The sequence below is a fragment of the Nothobranchius furzeri genome, chromosome 4 (assembly GCF_043380555.1).
Source record: "Nothobranchius furzeri strain GRZ-AD chromosome 4, NfurGRZ-RIMD1, whole genome shotgun sequence".
In the NCBI taxonomy this organism is placed as follows: Eukaryota; Metazoa; Chordata; class Actinopteri; order Cyprinodontiformes; family Nothobranchiidae; genus Nothobranchius; species Nothobranchius furzeri.
In genome coordinates this window covers 83,282,409-83,301,847 of record NC_091744.1, presented here as the reverse complement: position 1 = coordinate 83,301,847, position 19,439 = coordinate 83,282,409, and the positions used below count along the sequence as shown (strand labels likewise).

Genomic DNA, 19,439 nt, shown 5'->3' with positions numbered 1-19,439 from the left:
ACTTATTTCTACCTTATTTATAAACTATTTATTTACAGGTCCATCAGTTAATGTAATAATTGTCCCAACCACAGCTGCACCCCCCACCCCCCAACCCGGTCTCAAAGCAATCAGGGGCAAGATGTACGTGTGTTTAGCGCGCCGCACGCGCACATTTAGCCGTTTTTTAGCAGCTCAGGAGCCCGCAGGTACGGTGTGTGTCACTCACTCTGGTTAATCCAACAGGGAGCCGGCTCTGAGAGCTGTTTCTTTAGCGACCGACACATCACTAAATCATTCCCTTTCCTAATGTCCTGAAGAACGGTCGGGAGCACAGGCGGAGTGTTTAGCTAACCTGCAGGAAATGTCGACGACAGTTATCCAGAAAGTAGCTAAGGGTTACCAGAGATGTTTCTGAGGTGTTCGCTAGGTACTTTTAAGATTTAAAAAGTCAAGAAGGGGGTCTGAAAAGCTGTTAGAAATAGAATCAAAGTCGCTAAGTTGGCATCACTGTGGGAGGAGCGCTTCATTTGCAACTCAGGGCAGCGCAAGTGGGAGGAGCAAATAATCTGCTTGTTTTGTTTTTATAATCGTTCAAAACTCAGATCGTAATCGGGATCAAAATTTGATTAATTGCGCAGCCCTAGTGTGTGTGTGTGCTTCTTCCTCACCTGGCCTGAGGTCTGTAGCTGTTGAGGATCTGGTAGGCCCGGATCAGGTCCAGTTTCCCGTGACCCTGCTCAAACATGTTGACCCCTGGCAGCCTGCGGGCCGAGGAGATCAGGGCCTGCTTCATGGAGGCGGGGTTCACCAGCTCCCGGTTCTGGACGGTGCTGCAGGACGAATCGGGACAGCTTGAGTTTTTGCGTATCTGCCAGTGGTTAGAACAGGAGTGTGTGAGTGTGCCAACAAAGGCGGCGTGATGATCAACGTGTTTAACGGCTCGGTAAGAGGCTTCGGTGTGTCGGGATGCGATACGGACAGACTGGGAATAATACCGCGGGTTAATCACGGACACACTTCCCTCCCTGCAGACGCATTTCACCTCCTGCTTATGCAGGACTTCAAAGCCAGGAGGAATTACATCTACACAAATATATCTGTAAGTGTCAAACTCGTCTCCGTGCTGCGACTCCACGTTTGCTCCTGAACGGAGACTCGCCAGGAAACTAATGACGTGCTTTCATAAACCTGCTAGCAGCGGGAATCACTCTGGCAGCTCGCTTTAAATGTTCAACACTGAAAACGTGATTTTTGCTCCACCTCTGAGGGGGAGGGCGTTTAAATGAATCCAGATTTAAACGCTAAACTTGCTCTGGATCCGTCTGAATCAGGGGAGGAAGAGCAGCGTAATTATTCACGTTTAAAACAAAAACAAGCATTTATTATCCGGACACCTTAAGTGGACGTGTTGCATCCTTTCATTTCCATCCTGGGCTGCAGGAATCTTTCACCAAGAGTCGGAGAACAGTGCAGCGTGTTCTACACAATATAAACTTTCCTTGGCAGGGTCAAAGGTCACAATCTGGTTGTGATGCAGCCGCGTTTAAACAGAGCTCTTGTGGGAAGGATAGACGCTAACGCGTAAAGTTACAGACGCTAATGCTAACCCAGCAGTGAATACTGACGTGCGGTTTAGACTCTTCTGCAGTGAAGAACCTAAATCTGACTCTTAGGCTGTGTCTCAATTCAGGGTCTGCATCCTTCGTCGGCCGGTTACGTCACAGCGCCGCGACCAGGCCTGTCCCAATTCGAAGACTCCTTCAAATGCGGTCGACGAATCCGGCCTTCTTTTCGCCTGAATGAAGGATGGGTCCGGTGTATCCTTCAACGGTTCACATTTCCCAAGATGCCTTGCAGGCCGGACGGCAGAACTTTTAAAAACAATGGCGGACAGTGAAGCGGGAGCTGTCGGAGAGGATTGCGCATATAAATGTCAGTATAAACCTGAAAACTGTTAGGTTAAGGGCTTTTTGTGATACATGAACGTTATTTTAGTTAGAAATGTTACAGTAAAAGTGCTTGTATTGCGGTCTCGGCTCCTATGTTCGGACGCTCGGTGTTGTACTTCTCCAGCTTGGAGAAATTAGTTCTTGCAGGACAGCTGAGTTGGGTCAGTTGTACTATCTGACAAGGATTCTAAAAAATCCTAGTTGGTAATGCAAAAGTTGTTTTAAACTCTTATGACAGAGATGCATGAAGGAATCAGCTGGGATCGATCCGCCAATCCAGAACTTAAAAATCATGTTCTCATTTTTTTATACTTGGAATGCAAACCATGGAATTTATTAAGCTTAGGGCGGAGATGGACCACATGTTCACTGGAGCAAAGTATTCGGCGGCTGTGGCATGGAGGTACAACAACATCTCATATTTTTAAAACTCGTTTGAGTTTATTTTTTTCTGCGAAAACATGAAAGGAATAACCCGTTGTCCTCTTTTCTCTATCTGTTTCTTTTCTTACATGTTTGTTAGGACTATTCTGGAGAAAATGGGCATCCAGGGGAAGGTGACAGCGATGACCAGCTTCTGGAGCTGATCAGGGAGGACATGAGGCTGCAGAGGGAGGCAGAGCAGCAGAGGGCACAGGAGAGAAGGGAGAGCTTTGACAGCTTTTTACTTTGCTAGAAAAAAATGGTTAATAAAGATTAAACATGAACATATAAAAGAAATATCTAAATAAAATCAGTTCTGCATTAAACTCTTGAATTTTATTTTTGTTTACAAATGAGAATTGTTTACTAGAGGGTATCCGCTGGGTCTTGAAAAGTCTTAAAAGGTGATAAATCGGTTTTGGTCAAATTAAGACCCTTAGAAAGTATTAAAAACTATTATCACATCTTTGCTTAGCTTGTCGAAAGTATTTTCTCTGATTTAGCTCTCCAACAGTCAAGGAAATGATTAAAAAGCTAAATAAAACTTCGAGCTCCATCGTTTAAAGTTCCTTCTGCTCAGCGGTTCCACAGTTGCTAGGCGACGGAACGTTCGCCGAGGGAGAGGCGGGAGTTCATGAAGGCTAGGCCTGTCCAAATTCACAGCCGTTAACATCCGGTCTACTCGGCCGACGGAGGACCCAGCCCACGTCGGCCGAGCAGGCTGGGTCCTTCGAAGGACGCAGACCCTGAATTGAGACGCAGCGTTAGACCTCAGAAATAATTCCAGTTTATTGTCCGACTTGTTGATGGAACGATCAAATTTTGTTTCTGCAAAAACACAAACAGGTTCCACTGGATTACTATAACAAATCTGAGGAACTTTGACCAGATTATTGAGAAATTATTCTAGAATTCTGATGTTGCTTTCCTACGGGCGAGCTCGTCTGAAGCCTACCTGGCCAGAAGCGTGACAGCACCTGCGACCACAGGAGAGGCCACGCTGGTCCCAGACAAAGAACGGCATCCCTCCTTCAACCCGGAGCCGCGAACGCCAGAACCGTAGGTGACGATATCCGGCTTCACTCTGCCATAGCCCCCCGGCAGCTCCTGGATACAGATTCAGGAAAAATAATCCATCGAATTTTTATAAAATGGTCAATTATCTGTTGAAGTGAGACATTCATAAAATGTGGGCTATTAAACTGGGGAACTGTCCTCATTTCAACAATAATAAGGCAGTTTTAAGGAGATAAAAAGTTGGTAAACAGAATTCAGAACGACAAAAATAAGAGATTTCATGGAGGAGCAGCTTGTCTCGGCTCGTCCCTTCATACTGACCCAGGTGGTCATGCCCCTGGAGGAAAACCTAGCTATGTTGTCCTCAAAGTCGATCCCTCCAACTCCGATCACGTCCATCTGGTCGGCCGGATTGTTCAGGGTCCTACAAGAACGTCGTTGAGAATTTATTTACAAGAATGAGGAGGAGCATTTCAGGAAAAAACTATGGCGCGGTATGGGGGCCAAAATTAAGACAACTGCCCAGCAGCAGGAGGCTATATAAATTCTGAAGCAAACTACCGACCTGATTAATGATGAGCTGGCGCCGGTAACTGAGAGGCTGGCGCTGCTTACTGAGGAATAGCACCTTTACCGGCGTTACTACTAGATACGCTAGGGACTAGCAGCCCTTGGCTGGTCATTGACTGGTTCAAACACTCCCTCTGCTGTCTATTAGCATGGATAGGCTAGCACTAGCCTGGACGGGCTGGTGTTAGCATTGGAGAGGCTAGCCATTAGCGTGCCTAGGCTGGCCACTAGCTGACTAGTGACTCTCCGAGACATGCTAATGGCTAGCCTCTCCAATGCTAACACCAGCCCGTCCAGGCTAGTGCTAGCCTATCCATGCTAACAGACAGCAGAGGGAGTGTTTGAACCAGTCAATGACCAGCCGAGGGCTGCTAGTCCCTAGCGTATCTAGTAGTAACGCCGGTAAAGGTGCTATTTCTCTGGAAGCAGCGCCAGCCTCTCAGTTACCGGCGCCAGCTCATCATTAATCAGATCAGTAGTTTGCTTCGGAATTTATATAGCCTCCTGCTGCTGGGCAGTTGTCTTAATTTTGGCCCCCATAGCGCGCCATAAAAAACGAGACGTTCTGAAGCTGATGGGGTTAGGGGATGACCGTACCCATACAGAGGCCCGTCGTTGCCGATAGCAGAAACCATGATCACTTTGTTGGCTGTCAGTTCCCAAACCTGTCAGTGGAAGAAGAGAAAATTAAATCAAACTGATTTTCCTCAAAGAAATCTGGATTTTACGTTTCACAAATTCACACTTTTCTATATTTTCTTCTTTCTGGAAGAATCTGTATTGATGCTGCAGGAAAGCACCTAAATATTTAGAGTCTGAAATGCTTTTAGTTGTACAGCCGTAACCATCCGGACCAGGGCAGGAGGCAAAATGAAAACTGATTTTATTTTATAATAAAAACTAAATATCGGCTAAACGAGGAGCGCTCCTGAACAATGAGGCCACAGCGTTGAGCTTTTGTTTTTCCACGCATTAACAGCAACGTTAAAGAAAGAAGATCCAGCTGGGGGGCGGGGCATGAGAAGAGCCTCACATGGGATTAAGACGATAACCAATGGCTCGTTTGGGTTAATGAACATGAATAAGTCTCATCAGAACAGAAGTGAGCTAGCTCAGACAGGTCAGCAGGAATCACAGAAGATGGAAAGAAATGTCCTCCTGAAAGGCGGGACTTTTGTTTTCGGTTGTCTTTTAATTCCCAGGTTTTTTCAGATTAGCTGCAACAGAAAATTGTTCTCGTAAGTATCTCGGGGTCTTGTTCACGAGTGAGGGTAGGAGGGATCGGGAGATCGACAGGCAGATTGGTTCGGCGTCTGCAGTGATGCGGACGCTGAGCCGATCTGTCGTGGTGAAGAGGGAGCTGAGCCAGAAAGCCAGGCTCTCGATTTACCGGTCGATCTACGTCCCAATCCTCACCTATGGTCATTAGCTTTGGGTAATGACCGAAAGAATGAGATCGCGGATACAAGCGGCCCAAATGAGTTTCCTCCGTAGGGTGGCCGGCTCAGCCTTAGAGATAGGGTGAGGAGCTCGGACATTCGGGAGGGACTTGGAGTAGAACCGCTGCTCCTCCGGATCAAAAGGAGTCAGTTGAGGTGGTTTGGGCATCTGGTCAGGATACCTCCTGGACGCCTCCCTGGGGAGGTGTTTCGGGCATGTCCTGCCGGCAGGAGGCCCCCGGGTCGACCCAGGACACGTTGGAGAGGTTACATCTCCAATCTGGTCCGGGAACGCCTTGGGGTCCTGTCGGAGGAGCTGGTGGAGGTGGCCGGGGAGAGGACGGTCTGGAGCTCCCTAGTTGGGATGCTGCCCCCACGACCCGGACCCGGATAAGTGGAGGAAGACGACGACGACGAGAAAATTGTTCATTTTTAGTTTAAATAAAAATCATTTAGGGAGGGAGTTTTCCTCTCCACTGTCGCTTTATGCTTGCTTGGTATGAGGATTGCTGTATAGTCACTGACACTAGTCAGTGACTTGATGCAATTTGCTGGGTTCCTTATATAGGAAACATTATTTCTGATTGGCTTAATGAACTGACCTGAATTGGAATTTTTATTATGTGAAGTGCCTTGAGACGACTCTTGTCGTGATTTGGCGCTTTCTAAATAAAATTGAATTGAATTGAATTTAATGAACATCCAGCCTCTCTACATGATCAAAACAGGTCTAACAATAGAACAAAAATGATGCATGACACGTATGTTCCCTTTAGGAGACACGGGGTCTTCTAATCCAGAGCATTCAATCCAGACTAGGGAAATTATATAAACGTTTCATATTGTTCCTACATTTCCTCATGCGGGAAAAAAAACCCAGTTTGCGGTCACATCAACACCAGAGAGCAGGTAAAGCCAGGCGTGTTTTCCTGCAGCTGACGTTTTTGAACGTGTGAACGTTGTACCGAAGCCGTTCGCGAACCCGGTTTGACCCGTTTGTTCTGACAGTTGACCCGCCTCGCCTCAGTAACTTTTAAAAAGGCGTAACATGAAGGACAAAAGGAGCAAACGGGTGTTCCTTTAATCCGACGAACAGCAGCTTTGGTATTTAACAGCAGCAGGACGTGTGCATCACCTTATCCACAAAAGGATGGTCCATGAAGTCCGGCCCCCCGATGCTGAGGTTCAGAACATCGATCTTCTTCAGGATGGCGTAGTTGAAAGCATCCAGAAACCAGGAGGTGTACGAAACCTTAAAGGAGACAACGGAGCGCTGAAACACACATTTACACCGACTGTGGTGTAGAAAGCAAACACCAGCGGCAGCGTGAGCACCTCACCTGGTTGTTGGTGAACACTCTGAAGATGTGGAGCTCTGAATCGGGGGCAAAGCCCTGACACTCCCTCATGCTGGCTATCACTCCCGCTACGAACGTCCCATGTCCCAGTCCTGGAAAACAGCAGCAGCAGTCAGCCGTGACGCTTTCCCACCATCAGATCCACACCGGAACTCCGCACCAGTCACAGGCTGTGCGCTCGCGTCCCTCTCTGCTCACGCCGAGCATCGTTACACAAAACAGGTTTGCAAAATAAAGATTCCCAACGTAGTAATCTCCCAACCCCACAGAGGAACAGATTAGGAAATAAAACAAAGCTGCTAACTCAAACTGAATGGGTCTGAGTGAGTCAACGCTGTTGTTTAGGGAAGTGATGAACGTGAGTGGGAAAAGTGTCGGCATCGGATCGGATCAGCGGCATTAAAACACGACCAGGCGTCATCATTCCTGCTGACAGGAGCAATCAGATCAATCATAATCAGCTGTTAATGTCAACAAAGGCCAACTAGTGTTTACATGAGTGCACACCTCACAAGGACCGGTCCAAAGTTCAGCTCAGACTGAATAAAAGAACTGGTTTGTGTTCATAGTTCATGACCTGATTCTTCTATTTATAACCGTTGTTTTTCACCACGTTGGACTCACATCCAGACTTAAACAAGGTCCTGATACCATCTTAGAGTCCGTTTTAAACATCTTTAAGGACATTTTACCGTTTTTAAATACTTTTATTTTAATATACTGTTAAATTAAAGATCATGTTGCCTCTGTTGCCCGTTCATGCCGCTTTGCGCTGTATAACATACGAAAGATCAGACCATACCTAACACAACATGCCACCCAGCTCCTGGTGCAATCTACTGTCATCTCCCGCCTCGATTACTGCAACGCCCTTCTAACTGGTCTTCCAGGCTGTACTGTGAGACCTCTTCAAATGGTCCAGAACACAGCGGCGCGTCTGGTCTTCAATCAGCCAAAAAGAGCACACGTCACCCCTCTGTTCATTGAGCTCCACTGGCTACCGCTAGCAGCATGCATCAAATTCAAATTGCTAACACTAGCATACAAAGTCCGAGATGGTACGGCTCCCATCTACCTGAATCCTCTTGCAAAGGCTTACGTCTCGGCCCGGCTGCTCCGGTCATCACAGGATTGTCGGCTAGCAGTGCCTACACCATGCTCAGGACAATCCAGACTCTTCTCATGCGTCGTTCCACAAATGTGGAATGACCTTCCTAACACTACCAGAAACTCCTGAAGACCCTGCTCTTCAGAGAGCATCTTCTAAACTAGCACCTTCCCTGCACCCGTCCCCCCTCTCTACTGTCCACTCCTTGTTCCCTCCTCTCCATGACTGATGTCAAGTTGTTGTTATTGTTGTTGTTAGCCTCAAGGGCAACATGCCGATTATCACTTGTAAGTCGCTTTGGACAAAAGCGCCTGCTAAATACATAATTAGGGTTGTCACGGTAACCAGTGTAGCGTAAACCCCGGTAAAAAAAAGTTGACAATAATAATAACCGTCTTGTTTAAAAAAAATTATCTCGGTGGATTACCGTGGCTGCGGTGTAGGCGCGGTGACCCTTACCAGCCACCGTATCGTCTGCTGAAGTTGCCGGCGGCACATGCGCACTTTGTTGTTTACAACCAAAACTTTCTTGAAGCTAAAGCTGAAATAACGGCCAAAGGAGGAGACGGGAGCGCTCAGGACATTTATTATCCCTCAAAGAAGACAAAGTGGGAAGTACGGGCATCTTTTAGATATTTGAAGAATGCCGAGGGACAGCTGATAGAAGACGGCTATCCTGTTTGCAGCACGTGCAGAAAAAGTGTCTGTGAAAGGCAGCAACGCTTCAAATCTCATGACACATCTGCGTGACCATCACCCACAACTCTACAGTCAACGCAAGGCAAGCTAACGTTAGCGTTTTAGCTCAAATGCGTGATCCGAGGATTTGGGTTGAGGGAGAATGCAACGAGTCGCTATATAAAGCAGCCGCAGCGCCGCTACCTGCATATAAACCGTGTCGTGGACACCCCCATGTTGAAATGACGCTATGCATTACGGGGCTCCCAGGGGCAGATAAGAGTTGGTCTCTCTCAGAGAATAATTATGAATTTAACAACGATTACTGCCTGATGACATTTTCCCACATCTGCAAAGCTCACTGGAAGGACACAAACCGAGGACAATGTTTTCCTGATACAGGGTTTATTACTCAAGTAAGGGTAAAAAAGTATCTGATTAGAAGGCTACTTGAGTAATGAGTATCATCTGATCTAATATTTTTAAAATGATGACATCAAACAGACATAAAATAAGAAGTTATGGGCAAATATTGGTATTTTAAAGACTACGTGACAACCCTAATACAGACCATTTTAGATTAGGTTACATTTCCTTTATTCCCAGATTATGTAGTTTGTAGCACTCATTATAATGTTGTAGAAAATTTTTGGCCAATCCACGTGATCGGCATCGGTGATCAGCATTCTTTGATATCGTATCGTGATCGGCAGCAAAAAACCTTATCGGTGCATCCCTAATTATAGAGGCTTAAAAACAGGCCATACAGCTCTGTAGCACATCGGTGGGACTTCTTTGAGCAAGAGGCGTTTAACAAAAACAGAAAGTAGTCACTAGCTTAGCGATATGGCTAGTCATGAACTACTTCCTGTCTCCAGACACTTCGCTCTCTTTGACGGACATCAGCATCAGGTATGGACCTTACTGTAGAGAAATAAAACTTCCAAATCACCCAAATATCCCTTAAATTATGCAAAATGTGTTTTAAGGGACTTTACTGAGTTTTGAATTTTTATGCTCGTGATCGCCCCCTCAGGCCAAAAGCGTAACGGCAGCTTCAAAAGTAGGCTCGTGCACGAGGCGCTCATGCTGTACGTGCACACTCCTTAACGAAAATAACAGCTGAGAAAGTCCCGTGTGTGTGTGTGTGTGGGGGGGGGGAGGACAGAGGACAGGAGAACGCGCAGCTAATTAATTAAATAATTTGGTTCTGGGCAGTTCCTAGGGAGTGGCAGACCGGGGTGGTGGTACCCATCTTTAAGAAGGGTGACCTGAGGGTGTGTTCCAACTATAGGGGGATCACACTCCTCAGCCTCCCTGGAAAGGTCTACTCCAAGGTACTGGAGAGGAGGGTCCGATCGATAGTTGAATCTCAGATAGAGGAGGAGCAATGTGGTTTTCGTCCTGGCCGTGGAACTGTGGACCAGCTCTATACCCTTGCAAGGGTGATGGAGGGGGCATGGGAGTTTGCCCAACCAATCCACATGTGTTTTGTGGATTTGGAGAAGGCTTATGACCGTGTCCCCAGAGCCACCCTGTGGGGGACGCTCCAGGAGTATGGGGTGGGTGGCTTTCTGTTAAGGGCCATTCAGTCCCTTTACCAGAGGAGCGTGAGTTTGGTTCACATAGCCGGTAGTAAGTCGGACCTGTTCCCAGTGAGGGTTGGACTCCGCCAGGGCTGCCCTTTGTCACCGGTTCTGTTCATCACTTTTATGGACAGAATTTCTAGACGCAGCCGTGGTGTGGAGTGTGTCGAGTTTGGTGGCAGGAGAATCTCGTCTCTGCTTTTTGCGGATGATGTGGTCCTCCTAGCTTCATCCAGCTCCGACCTTCAGCTCTTGCTGGGTAGGTTCACGGCCGAGTGTGAAGCGGCTGGGATGAGGATCAGCACCTCCAAATCTGAGACCATGGTTCTCGACCGGAAAAGGGTGGCTTGCCAACTCCGGGTCGGGGGAGAGGTCCTACCTCAAGTGGAGGAGTTTAAGTATCTCGGGGTCTTGTTCACGAGTGAGGGTAGGAGGGATCGGGAGATCGACAGGCGGATTGGTTCGGCGTCTGCAGTGATGCGGACGCTGAGCCGATCTGTCGTGGTGAAGAGGGAGCTGAGCCAGAAAGCCAGGCTCTCGATTTACCGGTCGATCTACGTCCCAATCCTCACCTATGGTCATGAGCTTTGGGTAATGACCGAAAGAACGAGATCACGGATACAAGCGGCCGAAATGAGTTTCCTCCGTAGGGTGGCCGGGCTCAGCCTTAGAGATAGGGTGAGGAGCTCGGACATTCGGGAGGGACTCGGAGTAGAACCGCTGCTCCTCCCGATTGAAAGGAGCCAGTTGAGGTGGTTTGGGCATCTGGTCAGGATGCCTCCTGGACGCCTCCCCGGGGAGGTGTTTCGGGCATGTCCTGCTGGCAGAAGGCCCCCGGGGCGACCCAGGACACGTTGGAGAGGTTACATCTCCAATCTGGTCCGGGAACGCCTTGGGGTCCTGCCGGAGGAGCTGGTGGAGGTGGCTGGGGAGAGGAGGGTCTGGAGCTCCCTAGTTGGGATGCTGCCCCCGCGACCCGGACCCGGATAAGCGGAGGAAGACGACGACGAATTTGGTTCTGTACCTTTCTCTTCAGCACAGCCGACAAAGGTTTATGATGGGTCAGTCCTCCTGCATGCTCAGATCATTCCCTTCCCTTGCTTGAAAAATTGTTCCAAAATGAAAGTTGAACCCACATCTTTTTTATCTGTGAATTCAGTGCCGTTCGGCGAGTCTCAAATAAAAATTTGGGCATTTTACTGTAAAAAAAATATACCATTAATGTAAAAAATAAACCTTAAATAAACTATGTTCACACCCAGAATCGAACCCAGGTTTCCTACATGGGAGTCAGATGTCTTACTAGGTGAGCTCAAGCACCAGTGACGTCCTTTAAATCTGTAACATTTATATCCTTGATGACAGCTGAAACAACGTTCAAAGAACGGTTCGGAGTGAAAATGGCTATTTTGTTGCTAATTAGCAGGAAATATCTAGAAGAAAGTTCTACAGAAAGTAGCTAAGGGTCCTCAGAAATGTAGCTAGCTTTGTCACTAGGCGTTAGGAACAGCGACAAAGTGGCACTGCCTCTCTCTCTGCTGCTAAAGCTACGGATAGCAAATGCTACGGGCGATGCCTGAGCGTGAACGCGCATGAAGCAGCCTGCTCGACCCGAGCATCTCTCTTTTTCTGTGATTTTACAGAAAAACAGGCAATCACAGTAAAAATGCCAGGGCTCATTCTACAGGACCAGGACATTGCAGGAGAATGTATGAAGAAGACATTTATTATTTCTATACATGTTCTGGCTGTCAAACTTCCATAATGCCCCTTTAAAGAACTTGCTCTCCTTTACGTCTCTTTACGGTGAAAATTCTGATTTCAGGCACCAACACTGACAGCCATAAAACGTCAGAACTAGTCAGCAGCAGCGTGCTCTTCCTCCTCACCATCATCCAGGGTCTTCTCGTTGGTCCAGTTGGTCCTTTCCTTTACATTCTTGAAATGTGGGTGCTTCTCACTCAGACCGGTGTCAAAAACCGCCACCTTCACCCCAGCACCTGCACGCCACCAAAAACATGTACTGGAGATTATTTCTCATTTATGCACTTGGGAGGAAAGACGTCCCTTTTCCTACCGGTGTGTCCCATCTGCCAGAGGACATCCGCCTGCAGGATCTGAGCCACGTGGCGAGGAATGGCGCGCAGCAGACGTCGGCTGGAGTGGCGGCCAGTGGCGTGCCAGAAGCCCGAGCCCAGAGAGAGGCTGGTTCGTCTGAAGGGGCGGGAGGATTGCCACGACTGCCACTTTTGATTCCCCTGGGTGGTGTTGCAGGGTGCCGCAGGTTCAGGTGCTACGGAGACAAAACAGGAGAACGTGTAAGAAACACGACTGTTTTCAGTCTCCGTGACTGACAGGAGCCGCGTCCTCTTTCATCATCTCGTCCTGTAAACGCTACGCCTCAGAACATCTCGTTAAGCTAATCACACTCATCGTATGCCGAGCCCCTTGTTGTAACTTCAGTCGTGAGGGCCATCGCACCCGGCTAATTACATCTTTTCTTCACAGATTGAATCACTTAGAAGGAACAAATTATCATCAGGTGATTAACAAGCAGGAGCAGAACCGGGTTTTAAAGGCTTTCAAAGCAGGATTCAGCAGCAGGAAACCCGGGCCTCATCAGGAGACATCAGCATTCCCAACAACCACAAAGATGAGACGGTACAACTTTAAAAATTATTTTCAACTAATTCAGTCGGTCTTGAGAAGCTGATGCAAAATAATCAAACTCTACTCAGGAGCTACTCGAACCAGATCTGCAGAGTCTTGTGTCTGGACAACAAATGCCACTCACACACACACTCTCTCACACACACTCTCTCTCTTTGTCACTCACACACTCTCTCTCTCTGTCACTCACTCACTCACTCACTCTCGCGCGCGCACACACACACACACACACGCACACACACACACACACACACACACACACACACACACACACACACACACACACACACACACACACACACACACACACACACACACACACACACACACACACACACACACCAGGGTATCTGCAGGGTTAAGGGAGCCAAATTTAAGACTTTTTAAGACCTTTTTTAAGGCCACTTTAACCAAATTTAAGCAAATTTTTAAATTAAATTTAAGCTATAACTTCCAGCTATTGCCTGGAACAGGTAATAACCACGTGGCGAACGTGGGATTAACCATCCAGTTACCATTAAACTTGCACTTCCCCATGGCGCGAGCTCCCACTAGCTTAACCAGCTAATGTGCTCATCTAAAAATTGTCCCCTTTCACTGAATGTGTACGGTTCCGCTTACGGCAACATCGTACACAAAAAATGCTGGACACTAACTAGAAATTCACGAAAATCTTATAGAAATAAAAGAATCTTGTTTATTGGGTCTTTGGTAATTTAAAACCTTTGGAAACTGTATTTAAGAATTATTTGTAATTTTTAAGGATTTTTAAGGCCTTAAATTTGGAAAAGCTAATTTAAGACTTTTTAAGACTTTTTAAGGACCCGCGGATACCCTGACACTCACTCACACACACACACACACACACACACACACACACACACACACACACACACACACACACACACACACACACACACACACACACACACACACACACACACACGTTTATAAGGTGGCTGGGGGGCACACTGAAGTCTTTCATCCAGTGCCAACCTCAGGGCGTGCCCCCACATCCAGTCAGGAACAACCACAGTGAATCACCTACTCCCTCCCATTAAGAGCAAACAGATGACGATGACGCCCCTCCCGCCCCCCCCCCCCCCACACACACACACACACACACACACAAGACACACAACCCTTTGCTGCAGCACAAACACACACAGTGGAGAAATTTAGCCGGACGGAGCAAACAAAGAGGCGTTCTGTGAGCCGAGCTGCACCCAGATCAGCTCAGAGTTTCAGATTTCCCAGAGAGACATGCCAATCCCAGAGAAGCTCTGATCCTTATCCCTGAACAATGATGCCATACTGTGAGACTTACAGGGAATGTACTTGAGAGAGCGGAAAACTTTGCGTTGCGGTGTCACCCTCTTGATGTAAGGGTGGTCCTCTAAGGTCAGCAGGCTGCTGGGAGAAGCCTGACGGATGTGGACCAGCTCAAAGTCGCTGGGGAAGTCGGAAGCCGGGTTTTCCCTGGGAAGGATGTGCCACTCCAGCTTGTCGTCTCCAGAACTCCGTAAGGCGCTGCGGATGTAGAGGCCGCGAGCTTTGGCTGAGAAATACCCCGTAAACGCTACGATGTACTCTGAAGAAACAAAAACAACATGATGCGTTACAGACGAGACAAACTAGTGGAAAAACAGATTCCACACGACTAAACGACCCATCATGACCTCTGATCAAGTCTCAAGATTAGCAGGATTATTTGTTCGTTTTCAGCTATTGTTGATTTACTTAAATGATACATCATTGAGCAAAAATGCAAGCAGAATATCTGTTAAAACGTTTAGCTAATAACTAGCAGCCTTATGCTAACAAGTGCTAACGCTACGGCAGCAAGCTAACCTCATCGACTCCCCGTTTGGTCGCGTTAGCAGCTAAAGCTAAAACAATCACCTGCTAAAAACACCTTCAGCTACTTTATGAATAAACACTAAAGTGATCAGGGTGTGTCACGTCTAAAACGGTCCGGGCAGAAACATCGTCTCTGTTCTTGTATGTTTGGTCAGTTTTATGGGAATTAATAATAAAATGTACCCAGTTTTTAGTTTCTAATATTAGAAGAACTTGATATTTTGTTGGGAGTTCATTTCTGGGCCTCTTTAGTGCATCTCAGCTAATGCTTCCAGTAAGAAATGGAATCAAAAGCCAACAAATCAGAGGCCATTAAGGCTAAAGCTGATTTATTTTAAGGTTTTCAAACAAATTAATGCAGAGCGCTTTGATGTTCAGTAAAATAAACTATTTTAACTAAAACCCTGCTTCTAATTTTAGTGGAATAAAAAAAAAGAGGACCACAAGAAAAAAGCACAAAGAAAAATAAAAAGCTGATTTTTCCACAGAACCTTGAACATCACACACACACCCCGCCCCTTCAGACCAAACTCGGCTGATCGTTTGAACGGACGTCGGCTGATTTTGGTTCTTTGGACCGATTTGTGTTCTGAAAAATGTAAGATGTGAGTAATCATAAACCAAATCTTCATTTGGTTCTGAGTGAATCTACATCTGGATTAACAGCTGGGATTAAAAAAGAAACGTTAAAGATTAAGTGTTTCTGCCGTTTAAGCCTTGTGTAGAAAGATTAACAGATGATTTTAGGTATGAATCTTATTTAACCCTCTGGGGTCCAGGGTGTAATTTGCCGTTTGACTAATTTAGAGTTTTGCTTTGTATTTCCAAAATAAAAACTATAACCACTGCCTTATGTGGCATCAGTCTTTTCAGCACAACCTGGACTTCATGAATTTATATTTATTTTTTATATTTGGACATAAAGGGGTTGCATATTAGACCTTAAATCACTCAAAAACATAAAATCTGAATTGGAAAAATGTTTTTTATTTTACTGTGAAACCAACAAACATTTATGACGAATGTTTCTTATAATTTAGAATGGTAATCTAGACTGTACATTTATAAAAACTATGAATAAAAATAGCAAATAACACATTTTTTTAATAAATTATTAGCCCTCTTGGGAACAGGGTGTAAATCACCGTTTTGACTCATTTTGGTTTTTCTTTTGTATTTTCTAATAAAAACAATAAATATTGCCTTATGGGCTATCATTTTTTTCAGGACAACCTGGACTATCTGAATTTATAATTATTTTATTAATTTGGCAATAATGTACATGCATTTTGGAGTGGGGAGTGGCTCTGTCTCACGCCGCGGGGATCGAGATCTGACAGCTGCGCGGCGCCACCCACTCCTCTTGTTGGATCTCCGAGGAGCTGCATCTCTGCCGTCATCCTCTACCTCATCATGATCCAACTCTTCTATGAGGAAGGATGGATCTGCCACATCGTCATCAACATCCTCGCTGTTTGCCTCAGACTCCGGCTGCGAGTCTCCGTCCACTTCCTCTGCTTCCAGTTCAAAAAACAGCCGTAATATCTGAACCGCCTGGTGGACATTTATCCTTCTCATCATCCTTTACATAAGCCTAATAAAAGCCTACTAAACTGCAGAGACAACATATCTGTCCGGATCGCTCCAAAATATGAAGTTTACCGTCAATATCTAATTGTTGTTACTCGTTCGCGTCACTCCTTTCCCTGTGAAGTGGCTCCTTTTTGCGCACATCTCTTTACTCGTGCGGCCTTCCTCTCTCTCTCAGCTACATAATTATGCTTTTTATCAGCTGAATATGTGAGAATTCCACCAACAGCAAAAGGATCTCATGTTTTTGTGGGTTTTTTATGTTCACGAGCACATTCCCTCTCACGGATTACTAAACTGCTGTTTTGACAAGTTATCAGATTGTCTAAAATTAGGTTGTTTTTTAGTTTAGTACAACTCCGCTTTTACGTTTCCTATTAAAGAAATTTAAAAACTGGGGTGTAGATTATAATCTCCTTTTTAAAGCTGAATTGAAACCGAAAATCAGGGAGGCGGAGTCTTGCTGCTACAGCGTCCCAAATCAGACCTGTTCAAAAGACGCGGATACGCGTCCATGGACCCCGGAGGGATAAGAGGCTTAAAGGAAAAAGTCACTAAGAAACAAACATGTTTGTGAACTTTGATGTTCAGTTTGTCAGAAAACTTTTTAAAAGTTTTGCTGCATTTTTAAGCGAGGACGGATTTACTTATGAATAAAATCTGTATCCCTTATGATGAAAATAAAACTTATGTCAACTGTTCTTTCTTGTTCCTAATTTCTTTCTTTCTTTTGTTAATCGCCTTGTGATTTTTGTAGAGACACCTGTTTCTTACCGTGTTCCACCACCTCAGAGGAGAACTCCAGTTTAAGGGTCAACTGGGAGCAGTTGGACTCAGTGGTTGAGGAAGGGGGCTCCATGCTGGAGGCTTGATTCGAACGAGGTGTGGCCCCCGGCTCCGCCCTCATCCCCACGGCGGGCAGCAAGGCGGCCAGCAGCCCCAAAAGCACGGACACAGAAAAAATAAACATTGTTGTTTGTTTTGCTGTGAAGCAGCGAACACCTGATCCTGGATCAGAAGTCAGAACAGATCATTTTCAGGTCCTCGGCTCCAGAAAAGAGTTCATACTGCAAACAGCCCAGGCAGCTAGTCTGATTTCTTTCTGCGTTTCCTCTCCATGATGGCGGTCCAGAGTGGCGGCTCAGCGACACGGCCGGAGGAGGAACTGAGTCGCCATGGTGACAACCAGAGGAGTCAGGCAAACGTGGAGAGCAGAGGATGGTTGTGACGAGAGACAGCAGCAGGAATAACGCTGGTGGTGATCTGGAATTCTTCAGCGATTCTCTCTGTCGATACCTACAAAAATAAACATCCGGATCAAAACCTGCTGATTTCAGCACACCTGTTACACACACAAAAGACCTACCACACCTGTTCCACACGTAACACACCCGTCATTCAGCTACCACACCTGTTACACATGTAACACACCTCTCACATACATTTACCACACCTGTTACACACACATAACACACCTACCACACCTGTTCCACATGTAACATACCAGTCATATGGTTACCACACCTGTTTCACACGTAACACACCCGTCATACAGCTACCACACCTGTTACACATGTAACACACCTCTCACATACATTTACCACACCTGTTACACACACAAAACACACCTACCACACCTGTTCCACAAGTAACATACCCGTCACATACATTTACCACACCTGTTACACACACATAGCACACCTACCACACCTGTTCCACATGTAACATACCAGTCATATGGTTACCACACCTGTTCCACATGTAACATACCAGTCATATGGTTACCACACCTGTTCCACAAGTAACACACCCGTCATACAGCTACCTAGGGCTGCTCGATTATGGCAAAAATAATAATCACGATTATGGTGACTGAAATTGAGATCACGATTATTTAGGACGATTTTTCAATTTATGTTGATTTTATTTGTTTTTATTCAGTCATAAAATTGCTCAGGGCACAATCAGGACAAAAATAAATAAGAAACAAGATGATCACTAAAATAACTCCTGATTCCCAGTATAAAAAGACCAATATACTTATAGCTCATAGTTTATGACCCAAGGGCTATAGACCTTGGTTTAACTCATTTAAGTCTAACCAGTACAGACCCAAATACCAATATCTTGCAAATACTGACAGCAAGAATTATACAGTGGCATTTATAACAAATAAACTGATGTTAACAAAATGTTGCATAACATTTATTTAGTCATGTCAAGATTCTGTAGGAGAGTGCACTAGCACCGTGTCCTCAGAGAGATTAGTTATTAATTACCAGCGTGAGGAACTTATTTCTACCTTATTTATAAACTATTTATTTACAAGTCCATCAGTTAATGTAATAATTGTCCCAACCACAGCTGCACCCCCCACCCCCCAACCCGGTCTCAAAGCAATCAGGGGTAAGCTGCACGTATGTTTAGCACGCCGCACGCGCACATTTAGCCGTTTTTAGCTGCTCAGGAGTCCGCAGGTGCGGTGTGTGTCACTCACTCTGGTTAATCCAACAGGGAGCCGGCTCTGAGAGCTGTCTTTAGTGACTGACACATCACTACATCATTCCCTTTCCTAATGTCCTGGAGAACGGTCCGGAGAGCAGGCGGAGTGTTTAGCTAACCTGCAGGAAATGTCAACGCAGTTATCCAGAAAGTAGCTAAGGGTTACCAGAGATGTTTCTGAGGTGTTCGCTAGGTACTTTTAAGATTCAAAAGTCAAGCAGGGGGTCTGAAAAGCTGCTAGAAATAGCGTCAAAGTCGCTAAGTTGGCAACACTGTGGAGGAGCGCTTCATTTGCAACTCAGGGCAGCGCAAGTGGGAGGAGCAAATAATCGGCTTGTTTTGTTTTTTATAATCGTTCAAAACTCAGATCGTAATCGTGATTAAAATTCGATTAATTGAGCAGCCCTACAGCTACCACACCTGTTACACATGTAACACACCTCTCACATACATTTACCACACCTGTTACACACACAAAACACACCTACCACACCTGTTCCACAAGTAACATACCCGTCACATACATTTACCACACCTGTTCCACATGTAACATACCCGTTACATAGAGTTACCACACCTGTTCCACATGTAACATACCCGTTACATAGAGTTACCACACCTGTTCCACATGTAACATACCCGTTACATAGAGTTACCACACCTGTTCCACAGGTAACACACCCGTCACATACAGTTACCACACCTGT

General features: G+C 46.0%; 1 protein-coding gene across 1 annotated transcript in view; it reads right to left on the bottom strand.

Moving 5' to 3' along the window:
- The window catches only part of mbtps1 (membrane-bound transcription factor peptidase, site 1), a 30,986-nt gene extending 13,560 nt beyond the window's left edge, over nt 1–17,426 (bottom strand). Inside the window, exons 1-10 of the mRNA XM_070550531.1 lie at nt 17,005–17,426; nt 14,108–14,371; nt 12,188–12,403; nt 12,000–12,110; nt 6,721–6,830; nt 6,516–6,632; nt 4,539–4,606; nt 3,693–3,795; nt 3,310–3,461; nt 651–812 (exon numbers count right to left, since the gene is read on the bottom strand). Coding sequence (XP_070406632.1) covers nt 651–812; nt 3,310–3,461; nt 3,693–3,795; nt 4,539–4,606; nt 6,516–6,632; nt 6,721–6,830; nt 12,000–12,110; nt 12,188–12,403; nt 14,108–14,371; nt 17,005–17,200 — 1,499 coding nt within the window. The 5' untranslated portion in view covers nt 17,201–17,426. The remainder of the gene's footprint in view (nt 1–650; nt 813–3,309; nt 3,462–3,692; nt 3,796–4,538; nt 4,607–6,515; nt 6,633–6,720; nt 6,831–11,999; nt 12,111–12,187; nt 12,404–14,107; nt 14,372–17,004) is intronic.
- Between the last annotated feature and the right edge of the window lie 2,013 nt (nt 17,427–19,439).